This window comes from Ambystoma mexicanum, chromosome 6q (assembly GCF_040938575.1).
Source record: "Ambystoma mexicanum isolate Mex_15411 chromosome 6q, UKY_AmexF1_1, whole genome shotgun sequence".
Taxonomy (NCBI): Eukaryota; Metazoa; Chordata; class Amphibia; order Caudata; family Ambystomatidae; genus Ambystoma; species Ambystoma mexicanum.
Window position 1 is genome coordinate 1636227141 of NC_090937.1, and position 18171 is coordinate 1636245311.

At 47.2% G+C, this 18171-nt stretch overlaps 1 protein-coding gene across 1 annotated transcript in view; it reads right to left on the reverse strand.

Moving 5' to 3' along the window:
* The window catches only part of LOC138516928 (uncharacterized), a 382418-nt gene that overhangs the window by 156433 nt on the left and 207814 nt on the right, over positions 1-18171 (reverse strand). Inside the window, exons 9-10 of the mRNA XM_069632392.1 lie at positions 3230-3319; positions 1160-1216 (exon numbers count right to left, since the gene is read on the reverse strand). Of these exons, the coding sequence (XP_069488493.1) occupies positions 1160-1216; positions 3230-3319 (147 nt within the window). The remainder of the gene's footprint in view (positions 1-1159; positions 1217-3229; positions 3320-18171) is intronic.

The following is an 18171-nucleotide window of genomic DNA, read 5'->3' on the forward strand; positions in this document are numbered from 1 at the left end:
GGGACCTGGACCACTCTACCTCCAACTTTCTCTTCCATCTCCCTCAAATCTGAGGGTCAGACATTTCTCCAAGCAGAGAGTTGGTGGCAGATCTCCCTCCTCGGCTGTGGCCTCCTTATGGAACAGCCTCCCTACCTCTCTCAAAATAGAGCAGAACCACCTGTGGTTCCGGAAGCAACTCAAGACCTTCATTTTCTTTTCCGCTTTCTCTCTTCCTCTCTCCTGCAGATTTACCTGAATGCTCGGCGCACTGGTCACCTGGTTACCCTCAGAACTCATGCCCAGGTTCCTGCATGTCCAGTTGCCCTTGCACTGCCTCTGGTGTAGTGGGTCACCGCTCCCCTCCCAAGAGGTTGTGGCGATAACCACGTGACAGTGTTAAATAAAAAGAATGAGCGGCGTCCCGCTCGCCAGTCTTGAAAGGTAACAGACTCCTGCCTGTTGTGTCACCCATCGCAGCGCGGCGCGCTGCGTAACAGGCAGATGGCATGCCAGCCTTGTCAGGCCACACCAGAGACGGCGCCCCTGCTGGGTAAAGCCATCTCTCATGAGAAGCTGGATTAGCAGAGCCCCTGCTGGGCAACTCAGCCAGATGGTGCAGGTGCCCCTGCTGGGCAACACCGGCCGTTTCACCTATTGGGCCTGGGTGCCCCCATGCCATGATGATGCCCATGTGAACATGGGCGGACAGGGTGTCCCCTGTCCCACGTTGCTTGCTGGGTGCCCCCAGCATTACTGTCGTTGCGGTGATCCGGTAACCAAAGGGTGCCCTCTATGGTACACTCTGTGTGATCGCAGCATGCCTTGTAATCCGGGTGATCCCGGCAACCAGATGTCCTGCTCTGGTGCCCCAGGAGCAGGACATACCATCTGGCCTCCACAACACCTACAGGTCTGTATCTGCTACCCTACAGTCCCTGCTCTCTGCACTTATGAGCCACCTGCTGGCTGCACTTGTGAGTTAACTGTACTTCCCCCTTTCCGCTCCCCCCTGGCACTTCTCCCCTTCCCTCGTCCCTGCACGTGCACGATCTGAATGACACAAGGCCTAGTAAGATCGTTGTTTGTCCTCCCTTTGTTTCCCCCTCCTTGTCTTTTCACGCCTAAGTGGGCTATCAGAGCACAAGCAAGAAGGGCCCTGTTTCTGGTGTTCACCTACCTGTATTTATTCTTTTCCTGACTCCAGGTGGATGCAGTTTCAGTCTCCTGGGCTTCACTAAAAGGAGAAGACAAGACCACGTCAGGAAAGAATAATACATTGAGGAAGAGAAAACAAAACGAAACGTTCTGGCTCCACTGGTTGGCACTACAACCCTCAAACCGGAAATGGAACATCGTACTTAGATATGGAAACAGATTGAACTGAAATAAGCAAGAAACTGGACTTGCATTATATTAAACAGTGCTCAAACCCTGAAATAAAATCTGTTTGAATGGAGTAGTATTGGTGTGCATGGATTAAAATAGGTATCCGTCTTTTTACGTGAAGGCTACTTCGTACTGTCAAGCTTCTGCCTCACCACCACAAGACCATGTACGAGTTTTAACCATATTGTCATTTACGCCAAGCTTCACATACTTCGTGGTCCCCTCCAATCAGAATTCCAGCGTAAACACTCTGCTGAATGTGCTCTCAATGTCCTTACCATTGCTCACCTCTCCTCCATTCTCAGAGGAGGGAACAGGTAACCCAGCAGAGAGGAATCTGGGGGGGGGACATCATGGCCCTGAACACAAAGCACCGGGACAGGCGAACAAAGACCTCCGGACCAATTGTGTTTGTTGCGTGCCGCCATAGCTGTACTCGAGCAGGCACCCGCCTAAAGACCGAGCTCATAATAACATTGAAAAGAACCGCACTCAAGGAAAGGACAGGGTATCAGAGGTATTTTAAGGCATTGTACCTTTGTGATACCACCCTGAGGAAAACAAGGAAGTGCTTGGCCTGGGGAACCAGAAAGGCTGCGGGTCCAATTGGAGTAGTTGAGGCCCATAAAAGGGGTAACTGGAAACGGGGCGGTGAGGGAAAAGGAGGAGGCAGACCAAGAGACCAAGAGGCAGCAGGTCAGTGCAGCAGAGCGTGAAGGAGGATTGTAGAGCACGTGCATGCAGAGGTATCAGTTGGCGAGAGACAGTGGTACGTGGGTGTGAGAATGTATGTATGTGTGTGTTATCGTAGCCCTACACCACTCCAGACCCTCATGAGTCTAAGTCTTACCATTCTGCTACTCTACCTTGACTGGGTTTGGATAGACCTCAATGTCTACTCCTATTCACTAGTTCAGGGCGTCCTCGCAGAATGTTCTGAAAATCCATCTTAAGTGAGACTAAGGGTCAAGGCCTCAGTAACTCTCCAACCCTTCATTACTCAGAGGCCATGGACAAGCTTGTCACCGATGGCCTTCCTTGGATCAGCAGACACTTCTGTATTCCAACAAGTCTTAGACCAGTCGCACTCTAACCCGCAAGACATTGAAACCCCCAACCAACCCCAGCCCTTCAACACATGGGTGCCAGGACTGCAGACCCTTAAGCAGAGTGCCACCCAAGAGGGGGGAAGAGTTCTAGCTACCCCAGTGTGGCATGGGCTGTAGGAGCAGGATTTTCATATTTAGTGAAGACGGGTGACTTGGAGGAGGAAGACCCAGAGGCTTCAGGAATGAACAAGACTAGCGAGGGGGTATCAGCGGAGAAGAGGAGATTGCAGGAAGATCTAAAGGAGAGAGGGGGGAGGAGGAGGTCATACCTGAGTAGAGTGTAAGATGCTACATAGGTGTCAATCAGTGCTCCCAATAAGATTTTGAAGTGGGAGCATTTACTCCTTATTTTTTTAAAAATTTGGGTGTAAAATGTTTTTTTAGGGCGAAAAAAGTCCAATTCCTAATGGGAGTATTACATAAGCAATAACAAATGTTTGAACTGTAAAACAGAAATGTTTTTGTACTAAATATTTCTTTGCACCTGGATCCTGCACATTAAAAAGGCACAATTTGTCGTCCTCTGATCAGGCAGGGATAACTCAAGACTTTCTTCCTTTGGCACTGAGCCATGTGGGTAGAAGCAGGGGAAGTCTTCTTGCATTGGTTTACTATTTTTTGTTGGGGGCTTTGGCCTCTTTTCAGGAGTAAAAGGGGCTGATACCCCCTTTATCTGTATAGCTCGTGTCAATGATTATACATTTCTAAAAGAAAACCTTTAATCTAGATCAAGAAATAAAACTAGAACATACCTTTTTCCAGGACACATTTTTCAAAGATGCTCAGCACCATCTGGACCAGCAAAGTTAGGATGAGTAGAAGAGCAAAGATCATCTTCCATCCTGTGCAAAATACAGGTCACAGCAAGAGGTGCTCAAGGTTAGAAGAAGTACACAGTGCCTGTATGTTCAGGTCACAAAATACAGGTCACAACAAGAGGTGCTCAAGGTTAGAAGAGGTACACAGTGCCTGTATGTTCAGGTCACAAAATACAGGTCACAACAAGAGGTGCTCAAGGTTACAGGTACACAGTGCTTGTATGTTCAGGTCACAAAATACAGGTCACAACAAGAGGTGCTCAAGGTTAGAGGTACACAGTGCCTGTATGTTCAGGTCACAAAATACAGGTCACAACAAGAGGTGCTCAAGGTTAGAAGAAGTACACAGTGCTTGTATGTTCAGGTCACAAAATACAGGTCACAACAAGAGGTGCTCAAGGTTAGAAGAAGTACACAGTGCTTGTATGTTCAGGTCACAAAATACAGGTCACAACAAGAGGTGCTCAAGGTTAGAAGAAGTACACAGTGCCTGTATGTTCAGGTCACAAAATACAGGTCACAACAAGAGGTGCTCAAGGTTACAGGTACACAGTGCGTGTATGTTCAGGTCACAAAATACAGGTCACAACAAGAGGTGCTCAAGGTTAGAAGAAGTACACAGTGCCTGTATGTTCAGGTCACAAAATACAGGTCACAACAAGAGGTGCTCAAGGTTACAGGTACACAGTGCCTGTATGTTCAGGTCACAAAATACAGGTCACAACAAGAGGTGCTCAAGGTTAGAAGAAGTACACAGTGCCTGTATGTTCAGGTCACAAAATACAGGTCACAACAAGAGGTGCTCAAGGTTAGAGGTACACAGTGCCTGTATGTTCAGGTCACAAAATACAGGTCACAACAAGACGTGCTCAAGGTTAGAGGTACACAGTGCTTGTATGTTCAGGTCACAAAATACAGGTCACAACAAGAGGTGCTCAAGGTTAGAAGAGGTACACAGTGCCTGTATGTTCAGGTCACAAAATACAGGTCACAACAAGACGTGCTCAAGGTTAGAAGAGGTACACAGTGCCTGTATGTTCAGGTCACAAAATACAGGTCACAACAAGAGGTGCTCAAGGTTAGAAGAGGTACACAGTGCCTGTATGTTCAGGTCACAAAATACAGGTCACAACAAGACGTGCTCAAGGTTAGAAGAGGTACACAGTGCCTGTATGTTCAGGTCACAAAATACAGGTCACAACAAGAGGTGCTCAAGGTTAGAAGAGGTACACAGTGCCTGTATGTTCAGGTCACAAAATACAGGTCACAACAAGACGTGCTCAAGGTTAGAAGAGGTACACAGTGCCTGTATGTTCAGGTCACAAAATACAGGTCACAACAAGACGTGCTCAAGGTTAGAAGAGGTACACAGTGCCTGTATGTTCAGGTCACAAAATACAGGTCACAACAAGAGGTGCTCAAGGTTACAGGTACACAGTGCTTGTATGTTCAGGTCACAAAATACAGGTCACAACAAGAGGTGCTCAAGGTTACAGGTACACAGTGCTTGTATGTTCAGGTCACAAAATACAGGTCACAACAAGAGGTGCTCAAGGTTAGAGGTACACAGTGCTTGTATGTTCAGGTCACAAAATACAGGTCACAACAAGAGGTGCTCAAGGTTAGAGGTACACAGTGCTTGTATGTTCAGGTCACAAAATACAGGTCACAACAAGAGGTGCTCAAGGTTAGAAGAAGTACACAGTGCCTGTATGTTCAGGTCACAAAATACAGGTCACAACAAGAGGTGCTCAAGGTTAGAAGAAGTACACAGTGCCTGTATGTTCAGGTCACAAAATACAGGTCACAACAAGAGGTGCTCAAGGTTAGAGGTACACAGTGCGTGTATGTTCAGGTCACAAAATACAGGTCACAACAAGAGGTGCTCAAGGTTAGAGGTACACAGTGCTTGTATGTTCAGGTCACAAAATACAGGTCACAACAAGAGGTGCTCAAGGTTAGAGGTACACAGTGCTTGTATGTTCAGGTCACAAAATACAGGTCACAACAAGAGGTGCTCAAGGTTAGAAGAAGTACACAGTGCCTGTATGTTCAGGTCACAAAATACAGGTCACAACAAGAGGTGCTCAAGGTTAGAAGAAGTACACAGTGCCTGTATGTTCAGGTCACAAAATACAGGTCACAACAAGAGGTGCTCAAGGTTAGAGGTACACAGTGCGTGTATGTTCAGGTCACAAAATACAGGTCACAACAAGAGGTGCTCAAGGTTAGAGGTACACAGTGCTTGTATGTTCCACCACCTTTGCATCATGTACATGAGGGACATGATACACACATTAGCAGAGGAATAGTACCCAAGTACATGCATGTTTGGGATTTATAATCCCAAAATCTAGTTGGAAAGAAACATAGTATTGTACATAGGGGACAAAAGCAGTGGATTACAAGTAAGGGTGTAGGGTGGCAGTGGAGTTGGGATCGACTAGGGCACCAGGAAGAGAGGAGTTCCAGGAGGAGCTTGAGAGGGGCTGCCCCTCCATTTCACCAATGCTATAATGTTGAAGCTGACTTTTGGGACTTTTAGAGCAGGATTTCATTTTTGGGGTTCTGTAGTCTCATTTTATAAGACCCCTTGTCTTTACCTTCCCCCTCTTTTGGGGCGGGGGTCTAATTTATTTTTTTGGTCAGGCAAACCTCTACTGAAGTGGCTTGCCACAACATTCCCTTTGACCTTACTTAAGGTATTTTGGGTCAACCATAAAGCGCCCAGTCGCAGGGGTTTAGTGGATGGGCTGGTGGCAGCTAATATTTAGTTTTTGCTTCACCAGGGCTGAGATCAAATGTATCATTTTAGTAGCACAATGAACCTTTATGATAGCCAGTGGAGTACTAATGTCCTATTCTCTGACACTTAAAATGGCTGTTCTGCCTAAGTGGATTCTTTGTGAGCCCAGGATGGCAGCCACCATAGTGATTTGGACTGGGCTAGACCGGCTCTTGGCCATTTGTGGGGCACTGCACTTCCTGTGGCTTTGATCATGGGTGTTTGGCCCTTCATGATTGGATGGATGCCAAAACCTTTATTTTAAATCCCTGGCCCCTGTGAGTGATAGTACATATAGGGGAAACCCTGACCTGAGCTCATTGCTGCAGGGTGGACCTTTAGAAGGTGAGCAATCGGCTTGGCCACTCGAGGATTTTTTGCTGTTTCCCAGCATTGCTGCATTTTGGTCATACTGGCTGGATTCCAGGGGCCTGGACCCATCTGTGGTTTGGGTTTGTGGCTACTAGTGGCCCTTCTGAGATTTCCTTTTCCTCATACTGGTCCTCCTCATATACTGTGGCTAGGCCTTCTAACTTGGGATCATTTATTGGGCTCCTTTTCCTCCAGCTTTACCACAGTTTCCTGCCAGGGTCGGCCACCTTGGTTCTGGAAGCTGCTGCCACCTGAGAAGGTGTTGGAACTCCACCCTCCCCCACTAAAGCTGCTTGCCTAGGTCATCTTCGGTCACCACCACTGTTGTCCTTCTGAGTGGGCCATTTTTGCTGGTGTGCCATCTACGTCTGCCTACTGAGTCACCATGGTCTTCTTTGTGCAGGTTCCTCCATCCTCCTGGAGCCATGCCCATCACTAATTTCACTTCTGTATGGTTTTGAAGGACGTAAGATAATCATTGGTTCAGGGTACAAGAACCTGGGTGACTGGATCTCCATATTACCCTTTAAAAGGAAGCCTTTACTGACAGGGCTGATATGCTTTCCTGGAATGGTGTGTTTAGGAGCCGACACCAAGTTCGTATCTATGGGCCGTGGGCTGGCAGAATAAAGATACTCTCCCTTAGGGGTCCCCATAGTCCATTGATGTTCCCTTCTATTAATATTAGTATTATTGGGGTATTTATTAAGCACGGGCCAAGCTTCTGGAAGCAATGGGCGCTTTACAATCATAGGGGAGATAAGACATCAAGGGAAGCAGAGAAAAGGGTGAAGTAGTTGGCAGGGGAGGGTGAGGATGGGCAATTGGCAGCAAGGGATTGTGGCATATCGGAAGAAGAATCAGGAGTCAGATCTTCCATTTTTGGATAATCTTTATAGAAAGAAAAGTAAAAATCTCTAATTTTCCCTAAGATATGGGTTTCCCTGCCAAACAAAATTAAGTAGGGTGCTCGTCAATAGTCAGTGAGTCTAAAAGGAAAATCGGCCCCCTGTCCAAAACTAATTGAATCTCTCCCTGTCACTATGAAAATAATTGAGTCACAAAGAATTACTCCCTCCTCTTGTGATTGGCTTCTCAGCAAGTTCACTTCAGTAAAGAATTTGCAGATATTTCATGGCACCTTCTTCTATTAAATCGAATAGTTCATATATTGGCCTTTTCAACTTTCAAACGGTGCCTTTTACACTGTGGTTCTCCCTCTCAATGTTCTTCTTCTCCCATGTGATTTGATTTGTTGTTATTCCTTTCTTTCATTGGGGAAATTCTATTCTTCTAAACCCTTGGCGTTTATTTCTATGTAATGTTCTGTTTTTTCCTAGATTAGGAATAATAGGTCTGTTCCACTTATAACTCACACTCTTCTCCAGTATTTTCAACACTTTGCTCATACTGGGACGAGTAGGAGTGTTCCAGTAATGATTTCCACGTTTCTCAAACACTTTGTTTTTACTGGGACGAGTATAAGGATTCCATTCAATATTATCGGTTCTCCACCCCGGTCTCCTGCTCTCCCAATTACCTTCTTGACTCAAGGATCGCGTCACTGGGGTTGCGGTCTGCAGAGGGTCTTCTTCCAAGCCAGTCAGGTTTTCTTTTCCACTCTTCGCTTCCTCCTTGCTTTGCCACGTTCCACGGGTGAATCAGGTACGTGGTATCGGTATAGTTTAGGGATTCCTCAATCCACCAATCTCTGGTCACACAACCATTTCTCACTCGGTCACTCCATTGACATTGAAGCCTTTCTTCAGCTTCTCATCTTTCAGAATTTCCTGAAGGTAGGTTTTCTGGTCTTGCATGCCAGAATCCCTTCAGCCTCTGAAGCCGTGATTCCCGTTTGCTTCGTCCATCCTCACAGGTGATTCGGATCCCCTGGGCTTAGCTCTGTTAGGTCTCCTCACCTTTGATTTATGGCGGTGCTGTGGGGTTTCCCAGGTAGAATATCAAAGTCCTTTCTCTCTGCATAGTTTGCATTCTGTATTAGTTGAGTGGTCTTCGTCTCAGTCCCACCTAGGAATTCCTTTTCAGGTTTATTCAAGTGTTCTACATACCAATAACAAACGTCAGCTAGTTCTTCATGTTTTCTTCTGATAGGTGTTATTAAAGATGGTCTATAGGTGGTATGGTTAGGGAGTTCCTCCTCGGACCGACCAGTGAGGTCCCATTTGCCTCTACCCCAAGGGAGGGTATTGTGTAGCCGGTTCATCTCCCTAGCCTCAAGGCTGACCCCTGGGGACAAGTGACTGAATCCCGTGATTAATCTCACAGGATCGATAAGCAACCAGGGTGAGAAACAGTAGGGAGTAGATCACTGAGTCTCAGGTAGGCTGGGGAGTGCAGGCGTGTGGACATAGGTGTTAAGGAGGAGCCATTCCTTGAAGAGGAAGGTCTTGAGCTCTTTCCTGCACTGTAGAAGTGATGGGGCAGTCTGATTTTGATAGGGTGGAGGTTCCAAAGTCACATTTTAGGGATGCCAGGGTAGTCGCTGGACGACCTTTCCTAAAGAGCATTGCCATCATCCAGATGGAAGAGGACCAAGGCTTGGGCAACAGATCGGAGGTTGTTTTCTGGGATGAAGGGTTTGCTTTTTTTCGACACCATTTATCTATTGTTTAACATTCGGAGGCTTAATCCTGCACTTTCTCCGCTTCTGAGACTGCTGGTCCTCAAAGCCTCCACTAGATCTCATCTTCTGGGTGTCCACTGGTGTCCCCTGGGGTCGATTGCATTCTTCTGGGTACTTGTGGGAAGGAACTGGGATTTACTAAGCTTTTTTTCAGAACTGCCGTTTGGGCCATAGAATTGGACCAATCGTTTCCTATGAGGCGCTTTCTTCCACTTTGAACTGCTACAAGTGATACTGCAAGATACTTACCAGGACTTTGCAACTTCCTTCAGTGCCGCTAGGGATGGAGTTCTTCACCAAGCTCTGGATTTTTAGAGGCTTCCCCTGATTTATTAGGGATTTTTAAATCTGTGTTGTTTGACACTCCTGCCCAGGATTTACAATGTAGCACTGTGTGTTTCTACCTTTTCCCTCCTTGAAAATGGAGTGTAATATCCCCTTCTGGGCCTACGGCCTGTCCCACTAAAACATATCTTGGTGGCCCTCCTGACTGTGCTGGACATTGTGTTCCCATTTTCACTACACTTAAATGCTACAATTGTGCTATATGCGTATGTATTATAGATAGTGCTGTACATAGAATGTAGCAGGAAACCTGTGCAAAGTTGTGTGTGGTGCCCTTGGACCCTGTCTGGTAATTACTTTATGTGATGTTGTCTAGGGGTCTTTTTCTTTTCTCACCTCTGAAAGTCTATATCTAGTGTGTCTCCCACCAGGCACAGGGCTCATATTTTAGGGAAAAAGAGTGAGTTAAATATTAACTGGCCATTACATTATTTTTACTAATATTATGCTCAGATAGTGTTCTGGGTAACCAGAGTACTTATTTCCCCATCATAATATTTCATTTGAGACCTGTAAGGGTGCAGAAGGATAAGACTGACATGAAAGGGTTATGGATGTTGCTATGGATCGTTAAAGTCAAAGGAAAAGTGGAAAACCTTCTTGTCCCCAAGACTACAAGGGTATCCCTGCCTCAAACAATAAGCTAAGGGAATGGTCAGAATGTCTGAAATAATATACGTCCTCTGCAATGTGCAAACCTATTCTGCCCCTTAGACTAATCTAGAACTAAGGATAAAGTCTCTGACCCTTTCCAAAAAAGTGTCTTCTACTTCTGGACTGGAATATTTGGCAGTCTCTTAACAAAACAAAAACAGATACCTTCTTCCACCTAATGTTCCACAGATTTACGGGAGGGTTAGGGTTCTCCTCCCTGGGTTTTTCTTCTCAGCTTCTATTTGATTGTGGGTTCCAGGCCTTCACTGGCTAACCCCCGTCTCCTCTGTCCATAGTCCTATGAAGTAAAGGATTGGTCCTTTTTTTAAAAACTTCCTTAGGCTTATTCTTCACTCTTTTAGCACAAGCCCCTTTGTATATTTTCCTCCCAAATATCTTAACTTTGAGGGGTGCCAAGACTATTTTGGTGGTTTTTATGTGCGTCGGTCCCAGACTTGCACTTTCTTCCTTCTCTATTTAATCAACCTGGTATTCTCTCCTGCCAGGTACTGTGACTATTTTGATTGCTCTGGAAGCATTAACTGTATTTGTGGATGTGGATGCCAGACTTACACTTTGTTCCTTCTATGTTTAGTCCACCTGGTACACTAGCCTTCCAGGTACTGGGACTATAATGATTGCTGTGGAGGCCTTGATTGCCTTTGTGGGAGTGGGTCACAGACTTGCACTTTCCTCCTTTTATATTTCGTCCACCTGGTACAGTAACCTGCCAGGCACTGTGACTATGATGAGGGGTCTGGGTGCCTTTGCAAGTGATTATATTTTCCTTGGCAGGGTCCCAGACGCTTAACCCCTTCTCCCCTCCTTGCTTCCAGATTCTGTAGTCTTGCTTTGGGCCCCTTTTCTTCCCCTCACGCCTGCACACCTTTTTCCAGGGTCTGCGGTGGTCTTGGGACTCTCCGGACAGTTCGCGATTGCCATGCTGATTCTTCGCCGGTCAGTGTTTCCCTGCGGTCTGCAGCGGCTACGCAAGGTAAACTTTCTTTTGGCTGGTGTGTTCCCCACTACAAATGCTTGCCGGCTGCAGGGGATGCCAGGAGCATCTTCCTCCATCTTCCTAGAGTGGTCTCTCCACGCTAGACCCTACTGGTGTGCTCCTGTCTCAGCGTCCTGGTCTACCTTCTCTCTGCTTCCTGCTTCTACAACCTTGCGGATTCCCATGGAGGGCTGAATCCCTGTCTGAGCCCTTCCTCAGTTATTATACATAAATATGCTCCAGATTGACTAGACCGCTCATGCAACGTCTGTGCAGTGCTCTTCATTCCTCCACGCCTCTTCCTCATCGCAGTATAATTGATGGCCTTTTCTTCTAGGTTGTCCTCAATCTTCGTCGTCTCTGTTTTATAGTGAGGTTCATCTGGAACTCGATCCTGCCGAAAGCTCGGTACTCTCTCACCATCCTCCAGTTCTGCCAAACACAAAAAATGTGGCTCTTCCATCAACACCTCCCTCATGACTAAATACACATGTTTCCACCCTTCCGACCAACAAGACTACGCAACTGTCCAAAAACACCATGCCCAACGGTGGCTTCCACATGTTGTAAAGCGCTCTGTTGCTCTTGAGCTAGGTCTGTGCTATAAACGATCAAATAAATAGATGAATAAGATGGTGATTGCAAGCAGCCAGTGGGACAACACAAGAGAATAGCCCCGCTAGTGATAGTAGGAATAACTATTAAAATAGAACTCTTGAATGACATACATTACTCGCCGTTATCGTATAGGAGTATTGCATCTTTTTTCGAAGATCGAAAAGGGACATCAACTAGGGCGTGACTGTAACACTATCAGTAATGTGACGTGTAGTGTCCCCAAAACCCTTCACACGTCAAGGTCCCACCAGTTGTTTTTCTTCTGCCATGAGGGGGCCTTACAAAAGCGTGATTGTTACAGAAGAAGGTGTAAGATGTCTATGATCCTTCTACTCCAAGAGGGGAGGAAGGGTGGGCGCATGTGACTAAGCAGCAGAAATGTGATTATGGTGAGTAATGTATGTCTTCTGATGCTTGTGAATCTGCTTAGAATCACGTGCTGTGCATTGACTAGTGAGCAGTAACAGAAGATGGTGGTCAGATGTGTGAAGGAATGGCAGCAAAGAGATGTATTAACACCCCCTGAACCACCTGACAACCAGTCTTAAGAGTGTGCATCTAAGAAGTAGTGTTGGGTGGATGTATGAACAGAACTCCAAGTTGCTGCTTTTCAAATAGAATCTAGAGGAACATTTGCAATGAATGCTATGGTAGCCCCTATTGCCAGAGTAGTAGAGTGAGCTCTAAGCACAAAGGGTGAGTCTCTCTTGGCAAGAGAGTAACACTGTGATGCATCTAACAATCCAATTTGAAACTGCAGATTTATAGACAGGATTCCCTTCTCTACCGGCTGCCACAGAGACAAAGAATTGGTTTGTCTCCCTCAGAGGTTTAGTGTTTGCATGGTAGTATACAATCGTTTCCTAACATCTAGTGTATGGAGGCATCTTTTCAGCTGAGTTAGTGGGGTTCTGAAAGAAAGTAGGAAGTACAATTGATTGGTTCACATGGAACTTCGAGATGAATTAAGGCACACAATGAGGGTGTGTGCGCAAAACCACCTTATCTTTGTGAATATGATAAGTCATTTATAACGTGCCTGTACATTAGTGTTTCTAGCTGCAACAAGACAAGGAAGTGGAATACAAAGGGGAACAAAACAAACAATCTTATTAGGCCTTGTGTCATTCATATTGTGCAAATAGAAGGAAGAGGAGAAATGCCAGTGGGAGGGAAAAGGAGAATGCAAAGCAAAGCTCAAGTAAATGCAGCTCGGGTGGCCGGTTCTAAGTAAGTGCTGGAGGCAGGAGACTGTAGAGTTGCAGATACAGTCCCAAGTCCTAAGTAGGCCCGGCGGCAGTGCCTGGGGCTACTGGTCCTGAAGGTGCATGATCCCTGTAAGGTTCAGAGGGAGGCCAGGTAACCAGTTTATGCAGCAGTTAAGAACATCAGCATGGGAACGAGCGAGAGTAGGCAAAAGCAAAAAGGAAAGTCTTGATTTGCTTCCGGAACCTGAGGTGGTCCTGCTCAATAGAGCCTGCAGGTCACTAACTCTCCTTATAGAGCTAATGGCCACCTAGAGGTCAGTCTTATAGGTAAGGGCCTAAAGACTAGCCTTATGCATTGGCTCAAAAGAAGGGCTCCATTAACCTTGTGAGAACAATATTCAAGTCCCATCTGGGAGTTGGGTTGGAAATAGGAGGGTGAAGTCTCTTTACCTCTTCCATGAAAGCCTTAATCACAGGAATCTTCCACCATGAAACCTTGCTCTGAGATGTGGCATACGCAGAGAGGGTGGCAAGGTGGTCCTTTAGGAAATTAAAAACAAGTCCTGAGTCTAAAAGGTGTGTTATATAAAGGACTATGGGCCTCATTCCAACATTGCTGGTATCCTGGCGGTAGAGCCGCCAGGGTACCAGCAAATATTGTTACTGTTTCCGGCTCGGCAGCATTGCCACCGGATTATGGGTGCCGGAGTGATGGTGTTAATCACCATTCATTGGGTCCCATAGGACTCCATGAGGGGATGTGCCATCATTACCGGCACCTGGCAATACCGGTGCCGGTAATGACGGCTCTTTTGCCGGTGGGGCCCCTGCCTTACCTCCAGCTTTTAGCTGGAGTTAACTTGGTGCCCCAGCGACAAACCTCTAGTTGGCCGGTCTGGTAAAGTGCCTGTATCCATGAATACCAGCACTTTCCTACTGGACCGGCCGACTTAGAATGAGGCCCTATATCTTTAGGTGAACAGTCAATTGGGTTGATGTTTCTAGTATTGCACCAAATGAGAAAACATTTCCAATTATTGGAGTATCAATGCCTTCAAAGCTGCAAAGTTGCGTGTTTGGAGGCACGGATGTAGTGTTCTCTCTAGGTCTTGTGACAGCATGTTGTACGGGCATCGAGAAACCACCAGCATCATAGTGACTTGTTTCTGGTGCATCTTGTGCACTATCCTGTTGAGAAGGGGAATCAGAGGAAATCCCCAGGACCATGTTCTCCAGCGACCGTTCCCGTTGGACCGCCTCTGGGGGTACCTGGAGGCGTAGTCTGGGCATTGGCATTCTCCAGAGTCCCGAACAAGTCGATGTCTAGAAAACCCCATTCTGCAAAGTCGTTGAGTAGAATGTGCTCTTGCAATCGCCACTTGTGTTTTACGGGTAGGGGCATCTCTCTGCTGAGTATGTCTCCCAGAAGATTGTGTACCCCTGGAATACGTTGTGATAGTAGGAGCATGTTGTGTTTGAGTGCCCATTTTCAAATGTTCTGGGACAGTTTGATCTGATCAAGAGGATGAGCAAAACACCAGCAGCACCTTCCAGGACCACAAAAGCGTTGCAGCTGTGCTGACCCCGTATTCACATCGACAGGGAAGATCCACCAAGGACGACTTCCTCCCTTAGGCTGGTAGGACCAACTGGCCTCGAGACCTGCTTCGTTTTGGCTCAACACCCTCCCCCCCCCGACTTGCTGCAACCTTCCTAGGCTGCAATATCCCAATACCCGGGGTACTTGGACCATCATCGAAGGCATCATCTTCCGAAGAAAGAATCCGGCTGAAACTTCGCAGGCATCCGTGGCGTCCTACAGAAGCAGGAATTCTTCATCAAAAGTCCCCTCACCAGAGTTCAGGACTCAGTGACTGAGGAAAATCCAACCGGGGACATTCACTTCTCCTTGGCGCCAAGAAAAATACGCCAAGACTACAAAGAGCTGCTGAAGTGAGTGGAATCCATTGCTTCCGAGTCCCTCTCCAGAGTGCTGCTGCAGAAGCCTGCCAAAGGTCCCCCATTTCGTCACCACGACCAGCGAGCAGGAATCAGGGTCTGCATCACTGCATCAGCTGGAAAATCTTCTTCTTTAAGTTACTGTGGGGCTTCAGGTGTAACTACCCGGTGCTTCCCTGCTTGGGAAGTGCTGTTTTCACCCATCTAGAGTTGAGCTCAACTCACCTGTGCAGGCCTTGCAGCTTGTGCACCATCAGGTAGGCTCCTCCTGAGCTCCTGGAATTCTCCAAGAACCACTGACTGTTTGATTAACTTTTCCTCTGAATAACTGCATTAAAACTAGAACTATCCACTTGACTTTGGTTATCCTGGTTCCCAAAAGGCTCCCCTTCTCGAACCCTATTGGCTTTGGCAGTGCTGGTTCCCCCATAGGTTTTAAATTGTGTAACACTTTTTTATGCTGGGAAACAGACTACCTACATCCCTCTGTGAGAAAAGACTATTGTAACAGTTGCTATAGTGAGTTCTAGCTCTAAAACTTTCTCTCCCAAACTCAATGTGTAAAGGTGATACTTAAGTGCTATTACTGGCCTTTATTGATGTCACTCCGTGTGCATAGAAAGAAATGACGCACCTGGGTTATTGATTCTTGAATTCATTTAAATACATCCTCCATTGAATGTTATAGCTAGTTGCTGCGTTTTAGTTCGATTGATTTGCCTTGTGTATATATAAATACATATTTTAATATAATTGTGTAAGTGTTTACTTGGATCCTTGTGTTTATTGATTTCAGTGTACTGCTCTACAGCTCACAGTACCCCTCCTAACATAGGCCGGGCTGCTCAGCCACTCTATCGACTTGTGTAGTACAGGCCTATATTAAGAGTTGGGTCCCTAATACCAAGATATAAGTCTTATAAAGTTCCACAGCAGTTAGACTTTAGATAAACTTACCTAACTGAGATCTGTCATGTGCTCCTTCTTAGTGGTCTCCAAAGCCTCATCGACTGCCTTACAGCATCCTCCACAGGTTTATTGACGAGGGAAGCCCTGGGTTCTGGATGAAATCCTGAGTTTAGCCAGGCGTGGCATTTTAGAAGAGTCCGTTGTGGGAGCTCGCATCCCGTTGTCTCAGCAGAGTCTAGAGTAATTTTAAAGATATTCTGCGTGACTGTTGTCCTTCCGCAACCACGGCTAGGAGTTGGGTGTGGGTTGGTTCCAGGATACTCTGAAGGCCCTCTTGAACGAGTCCCCATTGTACGCCACTATAGCTCACGAGGAGCATGGTGTTGTTGGCAATACGGGTACAGAAGGCAGCAGAGGTGGTGACATGTTTGCCGAGAGCGTACAGTTTTTTGCAATCCTTTTCTGGAGGAGACTCTGTCAAGGATAACAGCACTCCTGCCCTTTTCCTTGTTGTTGTGACAACTAGGGAATCTGGGACGGCTTGGCCCCTGATATACCGAGTGTCTGATGGTACTAGGCAGAACATCTTCGCCACTCGAGGGTTGACCGCACGAGTGAGCGAGGGATTTAGAAGAGAGAGAGAGCTAGGCGTTTCTTTACCGAATTAAGATATGATATAATGTGATACAGCATTTATAATGTGCCTATACACAAGTGTTTCAAGGCGCAACAAGGCAAGCGAGGGGGAACAGAGGATAGACAGACAGCGGTCTTACTAGGCCAGGTGAACATTGAGATCGCGCAAGTGCAGGGGACGAGGGAAGGGGAAAAGTGCAGAGGGGATGGGGGAGGAAGTAGTGCAGTACATGGGATCGACAGTAAAAATAAGTAAAAGGTGTGGCCATCTGGTGGCAAGTGCAAGGGTAAGTGCAGACATCAGATGTCAAGTGCTTGTATGGGACTGTAGGGATACAGAAAACAGTCCTCAAGCAAGCGCAGGGTTTGTCAAGAAGGCGGTGCAGGTGAGCAACTGGCGGGGGAGGGGACCTGGGTTCGAGGTCAGAGTGCAGTTTCAGTGTCAGCCAGGAGTTCAGCCGGGGAGAGGAGGAGAGAAAGCAGAAGCAAAGAGGAAGGTTTTGAGGTGCTTCCGGAACCAGAGATGGTTCTCATCAAGTTTCAGGGAGGCAGGGAGGTTGTTACAGAGGGAGGCTCCAGCCGAAGAACAAGATCTACCACCAACTTGTTGCTTGGAGAAGCGACTGACCCTGAGGGAGTTGGAGGCGGATGAGCGAAGAGCTCGAGAGGGAGGATATTTTGGAAGAGAGTTGAAGATATTGAGGCCCCAGGCCCCAGAAGGCCTTGTGGAAAATCCAGAGGGTTTTGAACTTAATCCTTGCAGCCACTGGGAGCCAGTGCAGAGATTTCCGTCCTGGAGAGATACGATCCCTAGGCTTGAGGCCAAGGACAAGTCTCACTGTCCTGTTCTGGATGAGTTGCAGAGGGCGGAGAGTAGAAGCAGGCAGATTTAGAAACAGGCTGTTGCAATAATCCAGCCTAGAGAGAACCAGAGCTCTGGAGACAGTGAGATTCTGGGGGAAGGAGAGGAAAGGAAGAATACCTCTGAAGAGGTGCAGCTGGTAGTGTTACTTCTTAGAGATGTCAGAGATGTGAGGTGATGTCACGTCTCCCGCACTGAGTGCATCCCCTACAGGTGCTCTTTCCCCGCCCTCGGACTCCGTCCCTCCCACTACCCCACACACGCACCCTGGCTAACGTAATCCCTGGCATCCCTTCGTCCATCATGGTAGATTGCAGCATGGCAGACCTGGCGTCTATCGCCCCTCCCGTTATTGGCAGCTGAACTGGAGGATTTCGTCTCGCCATAGCGCCATGCGCTGCCCACGGAGACCCGCGCGTCACGGATCACGTGATTTTCCATCACGCAGCAACGCTTCCGTGTCACGTATCACGTGACTTCTGACATTGTTTAAAGGCTTCCGGAAACAAGGAGCGTTGCTTCACAGCTGTTTTCCTCCTGGATCACGTGACGCTTATTTCTTTCGTTTTGACTTACGGATTGTTTCCTCGACCACGCTTTGTTCCACGGATTGCTTTGCCTAACCCTTCTACTGTTTGAACTTTGGACCTCCTGTTGCCTGACTACGCCTTGCTCCACGGACTGCTCTGCCTCACCCTGCTACTGTTCGAACTTTGGACCTCCTGTTGCCAGACTACGCTTTGCCCCACGGATTGCTCTGCCTCACCCTTCTACTGTTCGAACTTTGGTCCTCTTGTTGCCTGACCACGGTATCGTCCCTGGATACTCTACGGATCACGTCTCTTTGTCTTGGAACCTGGCCTCAGGCCCCCACGCTAGGTGTTTAC